This window comes from Chiroxiphia lanceolata, chromosome 1 (assembly GCF_009829145.1).
Source record: "Chiroxiphia lanceolata isolate bChiLan1 chromosome 1, bChiLan1.pri, whole genome shotgun sequence".
Classification (NCBI taxonomy): domain Eukaryota; kingdom Metazoa; phylum Chordata; class Aves; order Passeriformes; family Pipridae; genus Chiroxiphia; species Chiroxiphia lanceolata.
Window position 1 is genome coordinate 95,522,888 of NC_045637.1, and position 22,763 is coordinate 95,545,650.

Here is a 22,763-nt window from a genome sequence, read left to right on the forward strand (position 1 = left end):
GATGGGAAGGTCCGGGACAGCCGGGGCTGTAGAGACCATGGGATTGTGGTCGTCTGAAATTCCAGCCGGTGGGAAACACATAAATAGCCAGGAGATAGAGGAGCTGACGAAAAAAAATAAACTTTTATTGCAATAAAAGGGAGACTTCACTGGACAAACCGCAGTGAGGTGGCTCAGCTCAGTGGAGGTCGCAGCCCCCTTTTAGCCCCTTTGCCCGGAGCGCTGCTCCCTGCCCGTTTCTCCACTGGCTGAGATACTCTGGGGTTACAGGCTTCCCGACACGCCTACTCTGTGCCCCCCATTACGTCCCGATGAGGTGGCTCGGAAGGCCGCTGACATTTTTCAAAATGGAGGCCGCTTCGAAAGGGAGGACGTGGCCACCTGAGACCTTCTGTGCTGCCGACTGGGCCCCCTGTCTCCGGGCAAACGGCACCTCTTGGGAACTGACAACTGAGCAACCGGTGACTTCTTGCTTCTCACTGCGAACCGTGACTGCACTGCAGCCTTTGCCAGAACACCTTCCTATTGCTAAGAGTGGAGCTCGGGACGGCGGGAGGAGGAAGCAAGGCAGCCTGTAAGACTAGAATCGTGGAGCTGAGGAGAGCTGCCTTGAGCCTCTTCAGGGATCTTCTTCCTTCTTGCCTGAAATCTTTTTTTCCCCTCACTCACTGCTCGAAGCCCACCGCCTGATTTGCTGCACACCCTGTCTCCTAAAACACTGCACCGGTGGGTCTTTCTCCAGGGGCCGAGCTCCTTGTTTCCCTTCGTCCTTCTCCTAATGCCAGGGAATGGGAAACACCCTTGTTCTTATCGTTGAGCTCTTGCTGCCCAGCCTCACTTTCTGCAACCCTTTCACCCGTTTTCAGTCTGGTTCTGTCACTACTTCTTTTAATCCCCAGTTTTTCTCCAGAACAGCCAATTGACATCCACGGAATCACTACGCCCAGAACTGCCAGGAGAGCTCCACAAGTTCAGAAGTTCAAGCGGGCAGAACCTCTCTTGGACATACCCTTCCCTGCTTGGAACGTCTGATTCCACGTGAGGAGCCAGATGCTGAGCAGTCCCGAAAGCCCTCGTTTTCTAGACAAGAGCTCAACTCCAACAGATCACAGCACAGACCTAAAGCGCCTTTGACCCTGAGCGGACAGAACCCTGTTCTTCTTGTCCACACTTGTCTTCCCATGGAATGGAGAGCCGAAAAAAACCTCTCCAGGGTAGGGCCAGAACTGACAGGTTTACGGCAGAGGCGCAGAAATTGCCCTGTCATTGCCTCCATCCAGGATGATATGCCTGCTCCGGGATCCTTCCATCAGGGAGCTTTTGTCGGATTGTTTGGTTTTAGGTCAATTTATATGGTTTTCAGCAATGTCAGCTTCCAGTGGTGAGAAGTCATGAGAGTAGTCCCCAGAATCAGGTGGTGCCCCTTGGTAACAAGACTTTGTCTTTAAGTGGCAAATGTTTTTATTCACCTCCTGGCTTCTGCAGAAGTCTCCTGTTTTTCAAGACTCCTAGACTCCTAGACCAGTTCGTGTTGGAAGGAAGGGACCTGAAAGCTCATCTGCTTCCAACCACCCCTCTGCCACGGGCAGGGACACCTTCCGCTAGACCAGCTTGCTCCAAGCCGCGTCCAACCTGGCCCTGAACACTTCCAGGCATGGGGTAGCCACAGCTTCTCTGGACAACCTGTGCCAGGGCCCCACCACTCTCACAGGGAAGGCTTTCTTTCCGATATGCCATCTAACCCTGCCCTCTGCCAGTGCGAAGCCATTGCCCCTTGGTCTGTCACTCCAGTCCCTTGTAAATAGTCTCTCTTAGCCAAAGCCTTCTTGGTCCTCCCTGTTGTGTTGCAAAATTTGCACGTTGATGTTGTGCCAGGTGGCACCAGCCAAGCCCTGAGCCAGGTGCAGGACCTTGCACTTGAGGTCTGAGGTCACTGGGGCTGTTGAGCCTGGACAAGAGGAGACTGAGGTCAGATCTCATCGGGGGCTGTAGCTTCCTGCCAAGGGGCAGAGGCCATTTCTGCTCTGTGGGACCAGGGACAGGGCCCGAGGGAATGGCCGGAGCTGTGTCAGCAGAGGCTTAGGTTGGACACTAGGAAAAGGTGCTTCCCCCGGAGGGTGGTCGGGCACTGGAACAGGCTGCCCAGGGCAGTGGTCACGGCCCCAAGGCTGCCAGAGCTCAAGGAGCGTTTGGACAACGCTCTCAGGCACATGGTGGGATGGCTGTGCTGTCCTGCACAGGGCCAGGAGTTGGACTGGGTGACCCTTGTGGGTCCCTTCCAAGGCAGGATGTTATGTGATTCGAGCTCTTTGGTTAACCCTTCCTCTGCCCATGAAGAGCTGGCAAAGCTGTTGGGGGTGGGGCAGAAGAAGGGAAGCCCCAGCATTACTGCTGTCTCTATGACACAACGGGAGGCCTAACATTCCGTCCCTGGAGATGCTCCAAGAGGAGCATCCAGACCTGTGTCCAGTCAACAGAAGCGACCGGCCACCGAGCCTGACTGACCATGGCCCTGTCAGCTCTGTGGCGCCGCTCTGTGAGCTGGAGATCAGCCCTGACCCGGCTCGTGCAGCTCTTCCGCTCCCCCCAAACCTCCGGCACCAAAGGTGAGGACAGAGCCTGACCCCGAAAGCCCCGCGGTGCACGGTGGGGACATTCACAGCCCTTCCTCCCCTGCCCCTCGCCCTCCTCCTCCTCCTCCTCCTCCTCAGTCCTCTCAGCGCCTGACAGCCCCAGCTCGGGATGTGACTTCCAGGCTTTGCTCTTTCTCACAGGCTCAGCCAACCTGCCTCCACCAGCCCCACTGGCAAGCAGCCCCGGTGTTGCTGTCCCATCAAACACTGCCCGGGGGGGGGCCCAGGGCAGTGGGAAGCCCCTGGTTGGGGCAGACCAGAGTGCCCCCCCGGGTCAACTGCAGCCCTACGACCATCAGGGGAGAGCAGTGGCCCCGGTCTCACCAGCGCGGCACAGCCAGCGCAGCCCTGCCAGCTCAGCCAACCCCTCCGGGACAGCCCTGGGCAGTGGCAGCCCCCCAGACAGGAGCACCCCCATGGATGTGGACGCCACCCCAGTGCTTAACATCAGCCTGGCCAGCGACGTCTCCATGGAGGAGGACGCCCCCCGCGGCTGCGACCTCTCGCTGGCCAGCGACGTCTCCATGGAGGAGGACGCCCCCCGAGGCTGCGACCTCTCGCTGGCCAGTGATGTTGCCATGGAGGAGGACACCCAGCAGCACGTGGGGACAGGCCTGCCTCCACCGCAGAGCAGCGTGTCCCCAGACGACACCAAGCTGGAAAGGCGGGGGGCGAAGAGGAAGAGGGGCTCTGAGCCAGGGGTTGCCAGCAAGATCAAGGCTCCCGCAGCCGGGGCTGGGGCAGGAAGATTGGCTTAGGCCTGTTAAAGGGATAGATCGTTTGGGGATCTATCCCACTTTGAGGGATAGGTCGTTTGGGGACCTATCCCAGGTTGAGGCATAGGTCGTTTGGGGATCTATGCCAGTTGGAGGGATAGATCGTTTGGGGATCTATCCCAGTGGGAGGGAGGGAGGGAGGGTGTTTACGTCACGAAGATGTACATAGAGATGTAGGGAAGATGCAGAGAGAGATGTAGACGTAGATATAGTTAACAGTTTTCTTGTGGTTACGGAATAAAAGATTTTATTCCAACACCTGCCTGTGTCTGCATGGAATGGGGAGGGAGTGCAGGGTGGCACCAGCAAATGGCACCAAGCAGATCCACCAAGGCCCAAAGGGCACCAAGGGCACCCAAAGGGCACCCCGGGCCTGAGTCACTGCTAGAGGTGCAGGCACTCACGCAGGGTCACTCCCCTGTCCCCTTCGCCTGGGGAAGCAGCCCTTTGGCGTGGCAGCCAGGACACATGGGTCCCGGGCAGGACTCGCGCAGACGGCCCCCCGCCCAAAGCAGCCCTGAGCACAGCCTGGGCACCATCCTCCCGCTCTGGGGCTTTGGAAGGCTGCTCCCAGTGACCTCACCATGTCCCCGGTCACCCCAGCACAGCAGCCCCAGACAGGGCTCCTCCGGGCTGCCCTGGGGCTGCATTGGACAGGGCCGCTAAGGGAGAGGGAAGAATGTGCTGGCAACCGCATCCAGGGCCTCGCAGGAGCCCAGGGAGATGACATCCCTAGATCTCTGGGAGGTGACACTCGGAATGTCTCGACCTCTGTCTTGGGGTGGATGGCGAGCCACTCAGGAGTTGATGGGTCAGGATCAAAGGGCGGGCAGGCTGGGAATGGGCACACTGCTGTGGGTGTTTGCTCCAGGCCTCCTGAGCAGGAGCAAGATGTGGAGGAGACCTCTACAGGCAGCTTGAAGCAGCCTCCAAGTCACAGGCCCTGGTTCTCGTGGAGACTTCAACTGCCCTGACGGCAGCTGGAGAAGCAACACAGCCAAGCACCAAGAGTCCAGCAGGTTCCCGGAAAGCGCTGACCACAACTTCCTGGCCCAGGGGGCTGGAGCCTCTGACAAGCAAAAGGAATGCTGTGCTGCTCCACCTCTTACTAACACACGGCAAAGACCTTGTTGGAGATGGGAAGGTCCGGGACAGCCGGGGCTGTAGAGACCATGGGATTGTGGTCGTCTGAAATTCCAGCCGGTGGGAAACACATAAATAGCCAGGAGATAGAGGAGCTGACGAAAAAAAATAAACTTTTATTGCAATAAAAGGGAGACTTCACTGGACAAACCGCAGTGAGGTGGCTCAGCTCAGTGGAGGTCGCAGCCCCCTTTTAGCCCCTTTGCCCGGAGCGCTGCTCCCTGCCCGTTTCTCCACTGGCTGAGATACTCTGGGGTTACAGGCTTCCCGACACGCCTACTCTGTGCCCCCCATTACGTCCCGATGAGGTGGCTCGGAAGGCCGCTGACATTTTTCAAAATGGAGGCCGCTTCAAAAGGAGGACGTGGCCACCTGAGACCTTCTGTGCTGCCGACTGGGCCCCCTGTCTCCGGGCAAACGGCACCTCTTGGGAACTGACAACTGAGCAACCGGTGACTTCTTGCTTCTCACTGCGAACCGTGACTGCACTACAGCCTTTGCCAGAACACCTTCCTATTGCTAAGAGTGGAGCTCGGGACGGCGGGAGGAGGAAGCAAGGCAGCCTGTAAGACTAGAATCGTGGAGCTGAGGAGAGCTGCCTTGAGCCTCTTCAGGGATCTTCTTCCTTCTTGCCTGAAATCTTTTTTTCCCCTCACTCACTGCTCGAAGCCCACCGCCTGATTTGCTGCACACCCTGTCTCCTAAAACACTGCACCGGTGGGTCTTTCTCCAGGGGCCGAGCTCCTTGTTTCCCTTCGTCCTTCTCCTAATGCCAGGGAATGGGAAACACCCTTGTTCTTATCGTTGAGCTCTTGCTGCCCAGCCTCACTTTCTGCAACCCTTTCACCCGTTTTCAGTCTGGTTCTGTCACTACTTCTTTTAATCCCCAGTTTTTCTCCAGAACAGCCAATTGACATCCACGGAATCACTACGCCCAGAACTGCCAGGAGAGCTCCACAAGTTCAGAAGTACAAGTGGGCAGAACCTCTCTTGGACATACCCTTCCCTGCTTGGAACGTCTGATTCCACGTGAGGAGCCAGATGCTGAGCAGTCCCGAAAGCCCTCGTTTTCTAGACAAGAGCTCAACTCCAACAGATCACAGCACAGACCTAAAGCGCCTTTGACCCTGAGCGGACAGAACCCTGTTCTTCTTGTCCACACTTGTCTTCCCATGGAATGGAGAGCCGAAAAAAACCTCTCCAGGGTAGGGCCAGAACTGACAGGTTTACGGCAGAGGCGCAGAAATTGCCCTGTCATTGCCTCCATCCAGGATGATATGCCTGCTCCGGGATCCTTCCATCAGGGAGCTTTTGTCGGATTGTTTGGTTTTAGGTCAATTTATATGGTTTTCAGCAATGTCAGCTTCCAGTGGTGAGAAGTCATGAGAGTAGTCCCCAGAATCAGGTGGTGCCCCTTGGTAACAAGACTTTGTCTTTAAGTGGCAAATGTTTTTATTCACCTCCTGGCTTCTGCAGAAGTCTCCTGTTTTTCAAGACTCCTAGACTCCTAGACCAGTTCGTGTTGGAAGGAAGGGACCTGAAAGCTCATCTGCTTCCAACCACCCCTCTGCCACGGGCAGGGACACCTTCCGCTAGACCAGCTTGCTCCAAGCCGCGTCCAACCTGGCCCTGAACACTTCCAGGCATGGGGTAGCCACAGCTTCTCTGGACAACCTGTGCCAGGGCCCCACCACTCTCACAGGGAAGGCTTTCTTTCCGATATGCCATCTAACCCTGCCCTCTGCCAGTGCGAAGCCATTGCCCCTTGGTCTGTCACTCCAGTCCCTTGTAAATAGTCTCTCTTAGCCAAAGCCTTCTTGGTCCTCCCTGTTGTGTTGCAAAATTTGCAAGTTGATGTTGTGCCAGGTGGCACCAGCCAAGCCCTGAGCCAGGTGCAGGACCTTGCACTTGAGGTCTGAGGTCACTGGGGCTGTTGAGCCTGGACAAGAGGAGACTGAGGTCAGATCTCATCGGGGGCTGTAGCTTCCTGCCAAGGGGCAGAGGCCATTTCTGCTCTGTGGGACCAGGGACAGGACCCGAGGGAATGGCCGGAGCTGTGTCAGAGGAGGCTTAGGTTGGACACTAGGAAAAGGTGCTTCCCCCGGAGGGTGGTCGGGCACTGGAACAGGCTGCCCAGGGCAGTGGTCACGGCCCCAAGGCTGCCAGAGCTCAAGGAGCGTTTGGACAACGCTCTCAGGCACATGGTGGGATGGCTGTGCTGTCCTGCACAGGGCCAGGAGTTGGAGTGGGCGACCCTTGTGGGTCCCTTCCAAGGCAGGATGTTATGTGATTCGAGCTCTTTGGTTAACTCTTCCTCTGCCCATGAAGAGCTGGCAAAGCTGTTGGGGGTGGGGCAGAAGAAGGGAAGCCCCAGCATTACTGCTGTCTCTATGACACAACGGGAGGCCTAACATTCCGTCCCTGGAGATGCTCCAAGAGGAGCATCCAGACCTGTGTCCAGTCAACAGAAGCGACCGGCCACCGAGCCTGACTGACCATGGCCCTGTCAGCTCTGTGGCGCCGCTCTGTGAGCTGGAGATCAGCCCTGACCCGGCTCGTGCAGCTCTTCCGCTCCCCCCAAACCTCCGGCACCAAAGGTGAGGACAGAGCCTGACCCCGAAAGCCCCGCGGTGCACGGTGGGGACATTCACAGCCCTTCCTCCCCTGCCCCTCGCCCTCCTCCTCCTCCTCCTCCTCCTCAGTCCTCTCAGCGCCTGACAGCCCCAGCTCGGGATGTGACTTCCAGGCTTTGCTCTTTCTCACAGGCTCAGCCAACCTGCCTCCACCAGCCCCACTGGCAAGCAGCCCCGGTGTTGCTGTCCCATCAAACACTGCCCGGGGGGGGGCCCAGGGCAGTGGGAAGCCCCTGGTTGGGGCAGACCAGAGTGCCCCCCCCGGGTCAACTGCAGCCCTACGACCATCAGGGGAGAGCAGTGGCCCCGGTCTCACCAGCGCGGCACAGCCAGCGCAGCCCTGCCAGCTCAGCCAACCCCTCCGGGACAGCCCTGGGCAGTGGCAGCCCCCCAGACAGGAGCACCCCCATGGATGTGGACGCCACCCCAGTGCTTAACATCAGCCTGGCCAGTGACGTCTCCATGGAGGAGGACGCCCCCCGCGGCTGCGACCTCTCGCTGGCCAGCGACGTCTCCATGGAGGAGGACGCCCCCCGAGGCTGCGACCTCTCGCTGGCCAGTGATGTTGCCATGGAGGAGGACACCCAGCAGCACGTGGGGACAGGCCTGCCTCCACCGCAGAGCAGCGTGTCCCCAGACGACACCAAGCTGGAAAGGCGGGGGGCGAAGAGGAAGAGGGGCTCTGAGCCAGGGGTTGCCAGCAAGATCAAGGCTCCCGCAGCCGGGGCTGGGGCAGGAAGATTGGCTTAGGCCTGTTAAAGGGATAGATCGTTTGGGGATCTATCCCACTTTGAGGGATAGGTCGTTTGGGGACCTATCCCAGGTTGAGGCATAGGTCGTTTGGGGATCTATGCCAGTTGGAGGGATAGATCGTTTGGGGATCTATCCCAGTGGGAGGGAGGGAGGGAGGGTGTTTACGTCACGAAGATGTACATAGAGATGTAGGGAAGATGCAGAGAGAGATGTAGACGTAGATATAGTTAACAGTTTTCTTGTGGTTACGGAATAAAAGATTTTATTCCAACACCTGCCTGTGTCTGCATGGAATGGGGAGGCAGTGCAGGGTGGCACCAGCAAATGGCACCAAGCAGATCCACCAAGGCCCAAAGGGCACCAAGGGCACCCAAAGGGCACCCCGGGCCTGAGTCACTGCTAGAGGTGCAGGCACTCACGCAGGGTCACTCCCCTGTCCCCTTCGCCTGGGGAAGCAGCCCTTTGGCGTGGCAGCCAGGACACATGGGTCCCGGGCAGGACTCGCGCAGACGGCCCCCCGCCCAAAGCAGCCCTGAGCACAGCCTGGGCACCACCCTCCCGCTCTGGGGCTTTGGAAGGCTGCTCCCAGTGACCTCACCATGTCCCCGGTCACCCCAGCACAGCAGCCCCAGACAGGGCTCCTCCGGGCTGCCCTGGGGCTGCATTGGACAGGGCCGCTAAGGGAGAGGGAAGAATGCGCTGGCAACCGCATCCAGGGCCTCGCAGGAGCCCAGGGAGACGACATCCCTAGATCTCTGGGAGGTGACACTCGGAATGTCTCGACCTCTGTCTTGGGGTGGATGGCGAGCCACTCAGGAGTTGATGGGTCAGGATCAAAGGGCGGGCAGGCTGGGAATGGGCACACTGCTGTGGGTGTTTGCTCCAGGCCTCCTGAGCAGGAGCAAGATGTGGAGGAGACCTCTACAGGCAGCTTGAAGCAGCCTCCAAGTCACAGGCCCTGGTTCTCGTGGAGACTTCAACTGCCCTGACGGCAGCTGGAGAAGCAACACAGCCAAGCACCAAGAGTCCAGCAGGTTCCCGGAAAGCGCTGACCACAACTTCCTGGCCCAGGGGGCTGGAGCCTCTGACAAGCAAAAGGAATGCTGTGCTGCTCCACCTCTTACTAACACACGGCAAAGACCTTGTTGGAGATGGGAAGGTCCGGGACAGCCGGGGCTGTAGAGACCATGGGATTGTGGTCGTCTGAAATTCCAGCCGGTGGGAAACACATAAATAGCCAGGAGATAGAGGAGCTGACGAAAAAAAATAAACTTTTATTGCAATAAAAGGGAGACTTCACTGGACAAACCGCAGTGAGGTGGCTCAGCTCAGTGGAGGTCGCAGCCCCCTTTTAGCCCCTTTGCCCGGAGCGCTGCTCCCTGCCCGTTTCTCCACTGGCTGAGATACTCTGGGGTTACAGGCTTCCCGACACGCCTACTCTGTGCCCCCCATTACGTCCCGATGAGGTGGCTCGGAAGGCCGCTGACATTTTTCAAAATGGAGGCCGCTTCGAAAGGGAGGACGTGGCCACCTGAGACCTTCTGTGCTGCCGACTGGGCCCCCTGTCTCCGGGCAAACGGCACCTCTTGGGAACTGACAACTGAGCAACCGGTGACTTCTTGCTTCTCACTGCGAACCGTGACTGCACTACAGCCTTTGCCAGAACACCTTCCTATTGCTAAGAGTGGAGCTCGGGACGGCGGGAGGAGGAAGCAAGGCAGCCTGTAAGACTAGAATCGTGGAGCTGAGGAGAGCTGCCTTGAGCCTCTTCAGGGATCTTCTTCCTTCTTGCCTGAAATCTTTTTTTCCCCTCACTCACTGCTCGAAGCCCACCGCCTGATTTGCTGCACACCCTGTCTCCTAAAACACTGCACCGGTGGGTCTTTCTCCAGGGGCCGAGCTCCTTGTTTCCCTTCGTCCTTCTCCGAATGCCAGGGAATGGGAAACACCCTTGTTCTTATCGTTGAGCTCTTGCTGCCCAGCCTCACTTTCTGCAACCCTTTCACCCGTTTTCAGTCTGGTTCTGTCACTACTTCTTTTAATCCCCAGCTTTTCTCCAGAACAGCCAATTGACATCCACGGAATCACTACGCCCAGAACTGCCAGGAGAGCTCCACAAGTTCAGAAGTTCAAGTGGGCAGAACCTCTCTTGGACATACCCTTCCCTGCTTGGAACGTCTGATTCCACGTGAGGAGCCAGATGCTGAGCAGTCCCGAAAGCCCTCGTTTTCTAGACAAGAGCTCAACTCCAACAGATCACAGCACAGACCTAAAGCGCCTTTGACCCTGAGCGGACAGAACCCTGTTCTTCTTGTCCACACTTGTCTTCCCATGGAATGGAGAGCCGAAAAAACCTCTCCAGGGTAGGGCCAGAACTGACAGGTTTACGGCAGAGGCGCAGAAATTGCCCTGTCATTGCCTCCATCCAGGATGATATGCCTGCTCCGGGATCCTTCCATCAGGGAGCTTTTGTCGGATTGTTTGGTTTTAGGTCAATTTATATGGTTTTCAGCAATGTCAGCTTCCAGTGGTGAGAAGTCATGAGAGTAGTCCCCAGAATCAGGTGGTGCCCCTTGGTAACAAGACTTTGTCTTTAAGTGGCAAATGTTTTTATTCACCTCCTGGCTTCTGCAGAAGTCTCCTGTTTTTCAAGACTCCTAGACTCCTAGACCAGTTCGTGTTGGAAGGAAGGGACCTGAAAGCTCATCTGCTTCCAACCACCCCTCTGCCACGGGCAGGGACACCTTCCGCTAGACCAGCTTGCTCCAAGCCGCGTCCAACCTGGCCCTGAACACTTCCAGGCATGGGGCAGCCACAGCTTCTCTGGACAACCTGTGCCAGGGCCCCACCACTCTCACAGGGAAGGCTTTCTTTCCGATATGCCATCTAACCCTGCCCTCTGCCAGTGCGAAGCCATTGCCCCTTGGTCTGTCACTCCAGTCCCTTGTAAATAGTCTCTCTTAGCCAAAGCCTTCTTGGTCCTCCCTGTTGTGTTGCAAAATTTGCAAGTTGATGTTGTGCCAGGTGGCACCAGCCAAGCCCTGAGCCAGGTGCAGGACCTTGCACTTGAGGTCTGAGGTCACTGGGGCTGTTGAGCCTGGACAAGAGGAGACTGAGGTCAGATCTCATCGGGGGCTGTAGCTTCCTGCCAAGGGGCAGAGGCCATTTCTGCTCTGTGGGACCAGGGACAGGACCCGAGGGAATGGCCGGAGCTGTGTCAGAGGAGGCTTAGGTTGGACACTAGGAAAAGGTGCTTCCCCCGGAGGGTGGTCGGGCACTGGAACAGGCTGCCCAGGGCAGTGGTCACGGCCCCAAGGCTGCCAGAGCTCAAGGAGCGTTTGGACAACGCTCTCAGGCACATGGTGGGATGGCTGTGCTGTCCTGCACAGGGCCAGGAGTTGGAGTGGGCGACCCTTGTGGGTCCCTTCCAAGGCAGGATGTTATGTGATTCGAGCTCTTTGGTTAACTCTTCCTCTGCCCATGAAGAGCTGGCAAAGCTGTTGGGGGTGGGGCAGAAGAAGGGAAGCCCCAGCATTACTGCTGTCTCTATGACACAACGGGAGGCCTAACATTCCGTCCCTGGAGATGCTCCAAGAGGAGCATCCAGACCTGTGTCCAGTCAACAGAAGCGACCGGCCACCGAGCCTGACTGACCATGGCCCTGTCAGCTCTGTGGCGCCGCTCTGTGAGCTGGAGATCAGCCCTGACCCGGCTCGTGCAGCTCTTCCGCTCCCCCCAAACCTCCGGCACCAAAGGTGAGGACAGAGCCTGACCCCGAAAGCCCCGCGGTGCACGGTGGGGACATTCACAGCCCTTCCTCCCCTGCCCCTCGCCCTCCTCCTCCTCCTCCTCCTCAGTCCTCTCAGCGCCTGACAGCCCCAGCTCGGGATGTGACTTCCAGGCTTTGCTCTTTCTCACAGGCTCAGCCAACCTGCCTCCACCAGCCCCACTGGCAAGCAGCCCCGGTGTTGCTGTCCCATCAAACACTGCCCGGGGGGGGGGCCCAGGGCAGTGGGAAGCCCCTGGCTGGGGCAGACCAGAGTGCCCCCCCGGGTCAACTGCAGCCCTACGACCATCAGGGGAGAGCAGTGGCCCCGGTCCCACCAGCGCGGCACAGCCAGCGCAGCCCTGCCAGCTCAGCCAACCCCTCCGGGACAGCCCTGGGCAGTGGCAGCCCCCCAGACAGGAGCACCCCCATGGATGTGGACGCCACCCCAGTGCTTAACATCAGCCTGGCCAGTGACGTCTCCATGGAGGAGGACGCCCCCCGCGGCTGCGACCTCTCGCTGGCCAGCGACGTCTCCATGGAGGAGGACGCCCCCCGAGGCTGCGACCTCTCGCTGGCCAGTGATGTTGCCATGGAGGAGGACACCCAGCAGCACGTGGGGACAGGCCTGCCTCCACCGCAGAGCAGCGTGTCCCCAGACGACACCAAGCTGGAAAGGCGGGGGGCGAAGAGGAAGAGGGGCTCTGAGCCAGGGGTTGCCAGCAAGATCAAGGCTCCCGCAGCCGGGGCTGGGGCAGGAAGATTGGCTTAGGCCTGTTAAAGGGATAGATCGTTTGGGGATCTATCCCACTTTGAGGGATAGGTCGTTTGGGGACCTATCCCAGGTTGAGGCATAGGTCGTTTGGGGATCTATGCCAGTTGGAGGGATAGATCGTTTGGGGATCTATCCCAGTGGGAGGGAGGGAGGGAGGGTGTTTACGTCACGAAGATGTACATAGAGATGTAGGGAAGATGCAGAGAGAGATGTAGACGTAGATATAGTTAACAGTTTTCTTGTGGTTACGGAATAAAAGATTTTATTCCAACACCTGCCTGTGTCTGCATGGAATGGGGAGGCAGTGCAGGGTGGCACCAGCAAATGGCACCAAGCAGATCCACCAAGGCCCAAAGGGCACCAAGGGCACCCAAAGGGCACCCCGGGCCTGAGTCACTGCTAGAGGTGCAGGCACTCACGCAGGGTCACTCCCCTGTCCCCTTCGCCTGGGGAAGCAGCCCTTTGGCGTGGCAGCCAGGACACATGGGTCCCGGGCAGGACTCGCGCAGACGGCCCCCCGCCCAAAGCAGCCCTGAGCACAGCCTGGGCACCACCCTCCCGCTCTGGGGCTTTGGAAGGCTGCTCCCAGTGACCTCACCATGTCCCCGGTCACCCCAGCACAGCAGCCCCAGACAGGGCTCCTCCGGGCTGCCCTGGGGCTGCATTGGACAGGGCCGCTAAGGGAGAGGGAAGAATGCGCTGGCAACCGCATCCAGGGCCTCGCAGGAGCCCAGGGAGACGACATCCCTAGATCTCTGGGAGGTGACACTCGGAATGTCTCGACCTCTGTCTTGGGGTGGATGGCGAGCCACTCAGGAGTTGATGGGTCAGGATCAAAGGGCGGGCAGGCTGGGAATGGGCACACTGCTGTGGGTGTTTGCTCCAGGCCTCCTGAGCAGGAGCAAGATGTGGAGGAGACCTCTACAGGCAGCTTGAAGCAGCCTCCAAGTCACAGGCCCTGGTTCTCGTGGAGACTTCAACTGCCCTGACGGCAGCTGGAGAAGCAACACAGCCAAGCACCAAGAGTCCAGCAGGTTCCCGGAAAGCGCTGACCACAACTTCCTGGCCCAGGGGGCTGGAGCCTCTGACAAGCAAAAGGAATGCTGTGCTGCTCCACCTCTTACTAACACACGGCAAAGACCTTGTTGGAGATGGGAAGGTCCGGGACAGCCGGGGCTGTAGAGACCATGGGATTGTGGTCGTCTGAAATTCCAGCCGGTGGGAAACACATAAATAGCCAGGAGATAGAGGAGCTGACGAAAAAAAATAAACTTTTATTGCAATAAAAGGGAGACTTCACTGGACAAACCGCAGTGAGGTGGCTCAGCTCAGTGGAGGTCGCAGCCCCCTTTTAGCCCCTTTGCCCGGAGCGCTGCTCCCTGCCCGTTTCTCCACTGGCTGAGATACTCTGGGGTTACAGGCTTCCCGACACGCCTACTCTGTGCCCCCCATTACGTCCCGATGAGGTGGCTCGGAAGGCCGCTGACATTTTTCAAAATGGAGGCCGCTTCGAAAGGGAGGACGTGGCCACCTGAGACCTTCTGTGCTGCCGACTGGGCCCCCTGTCTCCGGGCAAACGGCACCTCTTGGGAACTGACAACTGAGCAACCGGTGACTTCTTGCTTCTCACTGCGAACCGTGACTGCACTACAGCCTTTGCCAGAACACCTTCCTATTGCTAAGAGTGGAGCTCGGGACGGCGGGAGGAGGAAGCAAGGCAGCCTGTAAGACTAGAATCGTGGAGCTGAGGAGAGCTGCCTTGAGCCTCTTCAGGGATCTTCTTCCTTCTTGCCTGAAATCTTTTTTTCCCCTCACTCACTGCTCGAAGCCCACCGCCTGATTTGCTGCACACCCTGTCTCCTAAAACACTGCACCGGTGGGTCTTTCTCCAGGGGCCGAGCTCCTTGTTTCCCTTCGTCCTTCTCCTAATGCCAGGGAATGGGAAACACCCTTGTTCTTATCGTTGAGCTCTTGCTGCCCAGCCTCACTTTCTGCAACCCTTTCACCCGTTTTCAGTCTGGTTCTGTCACTACTTCTTTTAATCCCCAGCTTTTCTCCAGAACAGCCAATTGACATCCACGGAATCACTACACCCAGAACTGCCAGGAGAGCTCCACAAGTTCAGAAGTTCAAGTGGGCAGAACCTCTCTTGGACATACCCTTCCCTGCTTGGAACGTCTGATTCCACGTGAGGAGCCAGATGCTGAGCAGTCCCGAAAGCCCTCGTTTTCTAGACAAGAGCTCAACTCCAACAGATCACAGCACAGACCTAAAGCGCCTTTGACCCTGAGCGGACAGAACCCTGTTCTTCTTGTCCACACTTGTCTTCCCATGGAATGGAGAGCCGAAAAAAACCTCTCCAGGGTAGGGCCAGAACTGACAGGTTTACGGCAGAGGCGCAGAAATTGCCCTGTCATTGCCTCCATCCAGGATGATATGCCTGCTCCGGGATCCTTCCATCAGGGAGCTTTTGTCGGATTGTTTGGTTTTAGGTCAATTTATATGGTTTTCAGCAATGTCAGCTTCCAGTGGTGAGAAGTCATGAGAGTAGTCCCCAGAATCAGGTGGTGCCCCTTGGTAACAAGACTTTGTCTTTAAGTGGCAAATGTTTTTATTCACCTCCTGGCTTCTGCAGAAGTCTCCTGTTTTTCAAGACTCCTAGACTCCTAGACCAGTTCGTGTTGGAAGGAAGGGACCTGAAAGCTCATCTGCTTCCAACCACCCCTCTGCCACGGGCAGGGACACCTTCCGCTAGACCAGCTTGCTCCAAGCCGCGTCCAACCTGGCCCTGAACACTTCCAGGCATGGGGTAGCCACAGCTTCTCTGGACAACCTGTGCCAGGGCCCCACCACTCTCACAGGGAAGGCTTTCTTTCCGATATGCCATCTAACCCTGCCCTCTGCCAGTGCGAAGCCATTGCCCCTTGGTCTGTCACTCCAGTCCCTTGTAAATAGTCTCTCTTAGCCAAAGCCTTCTTGGTCCTCCCTGTTGTGTTGCAAAATTTGCAAGTTGATGTTGTGCCAGGTGGCACCAGCCAAGCCCTGAGCCAGGTGCAGGACCTTGCACTTGAGGTCTGAGGTCACTGGGGCTGTTGAGCCTGGACAAGAGGAGACTGAGGTCAGATCTCATCGGGGGCTGTAGCTTCCTGCCAAGGGGCAGAGGCCATTTCTGCTCTGTGGGACCAGGGACAGGACCCGAGGGAATGGCCGGAGCTGTGTCAGAGGAGGCTTAGGTTGGACACTAGGAAAAGGTGCTTCCCCCGGAGGGTGGTCGGGCACTGGAACAGGCTGCCCAGGGCAGTGGTCACGGCCCCAAGGCTGCCAGAGCTCAAGGAGCGTTTGGACAACGCTCTCAGGCACATGGTGGGATGGCTGTGCTGTCCTGCACAGGGCCAGGAGTTGGAGTGGGCGACCCTTGTGGGTCCCTTCCAAGGCAGGATGTTATGTGATTCGAGCTCTTTGGTTAACTCTTCCTCTGCCCATGAAGAGCTGGCAAAGCTGTTGGGGGTGGGGCAGAAGAAGGGAAGCCCCAGCATTACTGCTGTCTCTATGACACAACGGGAGGCCTAACATTCCGTCCCTGGAGATGCTCCAAGAGGAGCATCCAGACCTGTGTCCAGTCAACAGAAGCGACCGGCCACCGAGCCTGACTGACCATGGCCCTGTCAGCTCTGTGGCGCCGCTCTGTGAGCTGGAGATCAGCCCTGACCCGGCTCGTGCAGCTCTTCCGCTCCCCCCAAACCTCCGGCACCAAAGGTGAGGACAGAGCCTGACCCCGAAAGCCCCGCGGTGCACGGTGGGGACATTCACAGCCCTTCCTCCCCTGCCCCTCGCCCTCCTCCTCCTCCTCCTCCTCAGTCCTCTCAGCGCCTGACAGCCCCAGCTCGGGATGTGACTTCCAGGCTTTGCTCTTTCTCACAGGCTCAGCCAACCTGCCTCCACCAGCCCCACTGGCAAGCAGCCCCGGTGTTGCTGTCCCATCAAACACTGCCCGGGGGGGGGCCCAGGGCAGTGGGAAGCCCCTGGTTGGGGCAGACCAGAGTGCCCCCCCGGGTCAACTGCAGCCCTACGACCATCAGGGGAGAGCAGTGGCCCCGGTCCCACCAGCGCGGCACAGCCAGCGCAGCCCTGCCAGCTCAGCCAACCCCTCCGGGACAGCCCTGGGCAGTGGCAGCCCCCCAGACAGGAGCACCCCCATGGATGTGGACGCCACCCCAGTGCTTAACATCAGCCTGGCCAGCGACGTCTCCATGGAGGAGGACGCCCCCCGCGGCTGCGACCTCTCGCTGGCCAGCGACGTCTCCATGGAGGAGGACACCGCCCGCGGCTGCGACCTCTCGCTGGCCAGCGACGTCTCCATGGAGGAGGACGCCCCCCGAGGCTGCGACCTCTCGCTGGCCAGCGACGTCTCCATGGAGGAGGACGCCCCCCGAGGCTGCGACCTCTCGCTGGCCAGTGATGTTGCCATGGAGGAGGACACCCAGCAGCACGTGGGGACAGGCCTGCCACCACCGCAGAGCAGCGTGTCCCCAGACGACACCAAGCTGGAAAGGCGGGGGGCGAAGAGGAAGAGGGGCTCTGAGCCAGGGGTTGCCAGCAAGATCAAGGCTCCCGCAGCCGGGGCTGGGGCAGGAAGATTGGCTTAGGCCTGTTAAAGGGATAGATCGTTTGGGGATGTATCCCACTTTGAGGGATAGGTCGTTTGGGGACCTATCCCAGGTTGAGGCATAGGTCGTTTGGGGATCTATGCCAGTTGGAGGGATAGATCGTTTGGGGATCTATCCCAGTGGGAGGGAGGGAGGGAGGGTGTTTACGTCACGAAGATGTACATAGAGATGTAGGGAAGATGCAGAGAGAGATGTAGACGTAGATATAGTTAACAGTTTTCTTGTGGTTACGGAATAAAAGATTTTATTCCAACACCTGCCTGTGTCTGCATGGAATGGGGAGGCAGTGCAGGGTGGCACCAGCAAATGGCACCAAGCAGATCCACCAAGGCCCAAAGGGCACCAAGGGCACCCAAAGGGCACCCCGGGCCTGAGTCACTGCTAGAGGTGCAGGCACTCACGCAGGGTCACTCCCCTGTCCCCTTCGCCTGGGGAAGCAGCCCTTTGGCGTGGCAGCCAGGACACATGGGTCCCGGGCAGGACTCGCGCAGACGGCCCCCCGCCCAAAGCAGCCCTGAGCACAGCCTGGGCACCACCCTCCCGCTCTGGGGCTTTGGAAGGCTGCTCCCAGTGACCTCACCATGTCCCCGGTCACCCCAGCACAGCAGCCCCAGACAGGGCTCCTCCGGGCTGCCCTGGGGCTGCATTGGACAGGGCCGCTAAGGGAGAGGGAAGAATGCGCTGGCAACCGCATCCAGGGCCTCGCAGGAGCCCAGGGAGACGACATCCCTAGATCTCTGGGAGGTGACACTCGGAATGTCTCGACCTCTGTCTTGGGGTGGATGGCGAGCCACTCAGGAGTTGATGGGTCAGGATCAAAGGGCGGGCAGGCTGGGAATGGGCACACTGCTGTGGGTGTTTGCTCCAGGCCTCCTGAGCAGGAGCAAGATGTGGAGGAGACCTCTACAGGCAGCTTGAAGCAGCCTCCAAGTCACAGGCCCTGGTTCTCGTGGAGACTTCAACTGCCCTGACGGCAGCTGGAGAAGCAACACAGCCAAGCACCAAGAGTCCAGCAGGTTCCCGGAAAGCGCTGACCACAACTTCCTGGCCCAGGGGGCTGGAGCCTCTGACAAGCAAAAGGAATGCTGTGCTGCTCCACCTCTTACTAACACACGGCAAAGACCTTGTTGGAGATGGGAAGGTCCGGGACAGCCGGGGCTGTAGAGACCATGGGATTGTGGTCGTCTGAAATTCCAGCCGGTGGGAAACACATAAATAGCCAGGAGATAGAGGAGCTGACGAAAAAAAATAAACTTTTATTGCAATAAAAGGGAGACTTCACTGGACAAACCGCAGTGAGGTGGCTCAGCTCAGTGGAGGTCGCAGCCCCCTTTTAGCCCCTTTGCCCGGAGCGCTGCTCCCTGCCCGTTTCTCCACTGGCTGAGATACTCTGGGGTTACAGGCTTCCCGACACGCCTACTCTGTGCCCCCCATTACGTCCCGATGAGGTGGCTCGGAAGGCCGCTGACATTTTTCAAAATGGAGGCCGCTTCGAAAGGGAGGACGTGGCCACCTGAGACCTTCTGTGCTGCCGACTGGGCCCCCTGTCTCCGGGCAAACGGCACCTCTTGGGAACTGACAACTGAGCAACCGGTGACTTCTTGCTTCTCACTGCGAACCGTGACTGCACTACAGCCTTTGCCAGAACACCTTCCTATTGCTAAGAGTGGAGCTCGGGACGGCGGGAGGAGGAAGCAAGGCAGCCTGTAAGACTAGAATCGTGGAGCTGAGGAGAGCTGCCTTGAGCCTCTTCAGGGATCTTCTTCCTTCTTGCCTGAAATCTTTTTTTCCCCTCACTCACTGCTCGAAGCCCACCGCCTGATTTGCTGCACACCCTGTCTCCTAAAACACTGCACCGGTGGGTCTTTCTCCAGGGGCCGAGCTCCTTGTTTCCCTTCGTCCTTCTCCTAATGCCAGGGAATGGGAAACACCCTTGTTCTTATCGTTGAGCTCTTGCTGCCCAGCCTCACTTTCTGCAACCCTTTCACCCGTTTTCAGTCTGGTTCTGTCACTACTTCTTTTAATCCCCAGTTTTTCTCCAGAACAGCCAATTGACATCCACGGAATCACTACGCCCAGAACTGCCAGGAGAGCTCCACAAGTTCAGAAGTACAAGTGGGCAGAACCTCTCTTGGACATACCCTTCCCTGCTTGGAACGTCTGATTCCACGTGAGGAGCCAGATGCTGAGCAGTCCCGAAAGCCCTCGTTTTCTAGACAAGAGCTCAACTCCAACAGATCACAGCACAGACCTAAAGCGCCTTTGACCCTGAGCGGACAGAACCCTGTTCTTCTTGTCCACACTTGTCTTCCCATGGAATGGAGAGCCGAAAAAAACCTCTCCAGGGTAGGGCCAGAACTGACAGGTTTACGGCAGAGGCGCAGAAATTGCCCTGTCATTGCCTCCATCCAGGATGATATGCCTGCTCCGGGATCCTTCCATCAGGGAGCTTTTGTCGGATTGTTTGGTTTTAGGTCAATTTATATGGTTTTCAGCAATGTCAGCTTCCAGTGGTGAGAAGTCACGAGAGTAGTCCCCAGAATCAGGTGGTGCCCCTTGGTAACAAGACTTTGTCTTTAAGTGGCAAATGTTTTTATTCACCTCCTGGCTTCTGCAGAAGTCTCCTGTTTTTCAAGACTCCTAGACTCCTAGACCAGTTCGTGTTGGAAGGAAGGGACCTGAAAGCTCATCTGCTTCCAACCACCCCTCTGCCACGGGCAGGGACACCTTCCGCTAGACCAGCTTGCTCCAAGCCGCGTCCAACCTGGCCCTGAACACTTCCAGGCATGGGGTAGCCACAGCTTCTCTGGACAACCTGTGCCAGGGCCCCACCACTCTCACAGGGAAGGCTTTCTTTCCGATATGCCATCTAACCCTGCCCTCTGCCAGTGCGAAGCCATTGCCCCTTGGTCTGTCACTCCAGTCCCTTGTAAATAGTCTCTCTTAGCCAAAGCCTTCTTGGTCCTCCCTGTTGTGTTGCAAAATTTGCAAGTTGATGTTGTGCCAGGTGGCACCAGCCAAGCCCTGAGCCAGGTGCAGGACCTTGCACTTGAGGTCTGAGGTCACTGGGGCTGTTGAGCCTGGACAAGAGGAGACTGAGGTCAGATCTCATCGGGGGCTGTAGCTTCCTGCCAAGGGGCAGAGGCCATTTCTGCTCTGTGGGACCAGGGACAGGACCCGAGGGAATGGCCGGAGCTGTGTCAGAGGAGGCTTAGGTTGGACACTAGGAAAAGGTGCTTCCCCCGGAGGGTGGTCGGGCACTGGAACAGGCTGCCCAGGGCAGTGGTCACGGCCCCAAGGCTGCCAGAGCTCAAGGAGCGTTTGGACAACGCTCTCAGGCACATGGTGGGATGGCTGTGCTGTCCTGCACAGGGCCAGGAGTTGGAGTGGGCGACCCTTGTGGGTCCCTTCCAAGGCAGGATGTTATGTGATTCGAGCTCTTTGGTTAACTCTTCCTCTGCCCATGAAGAGCTGGCAAAGCTGTTGGGGGTGGGGCAGAAGAAGGGAAACCCCAGCATTACTGCTGTCTCTATGACACAACGGGAGGCCTAACATTCCGTCCCTGGAGATGCTCCAAGAGGAGCATCCAGACCTGTGTCCAGTCAACAGAAGCGACCGGCCACCGAGCCTGACTGACCATGGCCCTGTCAGCTCTGTGGCGCCGCTCTGTGAGCTGGAGATCAGCCCTGACCCGGCTCGTGCAGCTCTTCCGCTCCCCCCAAACCTCCGGCACCAAAGGTGAGGACAGAGCCTGACCCCGAAAGCCCCGCGGTGCACGGTGGGGACATTCACAGCCCTTCCTCCCCTGCCCCTCGCCCTCCTCCTCCTCCTCCTCCTCAGTCCTCTCAGCGCCTGACAGCCCCAGCTCGGGATGTGACTTCCAGGCTTTGCTCTTTCTCACAGGCTCAGCCAACCTGCCTCCACCAGCCCCACTGGCAAGCAGCCCCGGTGTTGCTGTCCCATCAAACACTGCCCGGGGGGGGGCCCAGGGCAGTGGGAAGCCCCTGGCTGGGGCAGACCAGAGTGCCCCCCCGGGTCAACTGCAGCCCTACGACCATCAGGGGAGAGCAGTGGCCCCGGTCCCACCAGCGCGGCACAGCCAGCGCAGCCCTGCCAGCTCAGCCAACCCCTCCGGGACAGCCCTGGGCAGTGGCAGCCCCCCAGACAGGAGCACCCCCATGGATGTGGACGCCACCCCAGTGCTTAACATCAGCCTGGCCAGTGACGTCTCCATGGAGGAGGACGCCCCCCGCGGCTGCGACCTCTCGCTGGCCAGCGACGTCTCCATGGAGGAGGACGCCCCCCGAGGCTGCGACCTCTCGCTGGCCAGTGATGTTGCCATGGAGGAGGACACCCAGCAGCACGTGGGGACAGGCCTGCCTCCACCGCAGAGCAGCGTGTCCCCAGACGACACCAAGCTGGAAAGGCGGGGGGCGAAGAGGAAGAGGGGCTCTGAGCCAGGGGTTGCCAGCAAGATCAAGGCTCCCGCAGCCGGGGCTGGGGCAGGAAGATTGGCTTAGGCCTGTTAAAGGGATAGATCGTTTGGGGATCTATCCCACTTTGAGGGATAGGTCGTTTGGGGACCTATCCCAGGTTGAGGCATAGGTCGTTTGGGGATCTATGCCAGTTGGAGGGATAGATCGTTTGGGGATCTATCCCAGTGGGAGGGAGGGAGGGAGGGTGTTTACGTCACGAAGATGTACATAGAGATGTAGGGAAGATGCAGAGAGAGATGTAGACGTAGATATAGTTAACAGTTTTCTTGTGGTTACGGAATAAAAGATTTTATTCCAACACCTGCCTGTGTCTGCATGGAATGGGGAGGCAGTGCAGGGTGGCACCAGCAAATGGCACCAAGCAGATCCACCAAGGCCCAAAGGGCACCAAGGGCACCCAAAGGGCACCCCGGGCCTGAGTCACTGCTAGAGGTGCAGGCACTCACGCAGGGTCACTCCCCTGTCCCCTTCGCCTGGGGAAGCAGCCCTTTGGCGTGGCAGCCAGGACACATGGGTCCCGGGCAGGACTCGCGCAGACGGCCCCCCGCCCAAAGCAGCCCTGAGCACAGCCTGGGCACCACCCTCCCGCTCTGGGGCTTTGGAAGGCTGCTCCCAGTGACCTCACCATGTCCCCGGTCACCCCAGCACAGCAGCCCCAGACAGGGCTCCTCCGGGCTGCCCTGGGGCTGCATTGGACAGGGCCGCTAAGGGAGAGGGAAGAATGCGCTGGCAACCGCATCCAGGGCCTCGCAGGAGCCCAGGGAGACGACATCCCTAGATCTCTGGGAGGTGACACTCGGAATGTCTCGACCTCTGTCTTGGGGTGGATGGCGAGCCACTCAGGAGTTGATGGGTCAGGATCAAAGGGCGGGCAGGCTGGGAATGGGCACACTGCTGTGGGTGTTTGCTCCAGGCCTCCTGAGCAGGAGCAAGATGTGGAGGAGACCTCTACAGGCAGCTTGAAGCAGCCTCCAAGTCACAGGCCCTGGTTCTCGTGGAGACTTCAACTGCCCTGACGGCAGCTGGAGAAGCAACACAGCCAAGCACCAAGAGTCCAGCAGGTTCCCGGAAAGCGCTGACCACAACTTCCTGGCCCAGGGGGCTGGAGCCTCTGACAAGCA

General features: G+C 58.6%; 1 protein-coding gene across 1 annotated transcript; it reads left to right on the plus strand.

The window, feature by feature from the left end:
• The first annotated feature begins 20,713 nt into the window (after positions 1-20,713).
• On the plus strand, positions 20,714-21,666 carry LOC116785380. Its single transcript, XM_032684803.1, has 2 exons — positions 20,714-20,884; positions 21,050-21,666. The coding sequence occupies exons 1-2, from the start codon at positions 20,785-20,787 to the stop codon at positions 21,664-21,666; spliced, it is 717 nt and encodes a 238-aa protein (XP_032540694.1). The 5' UTR covers positions 20,714-20,784.
• Positions 21,667-22,763: the final 1,097 nt, after the last annotated feature.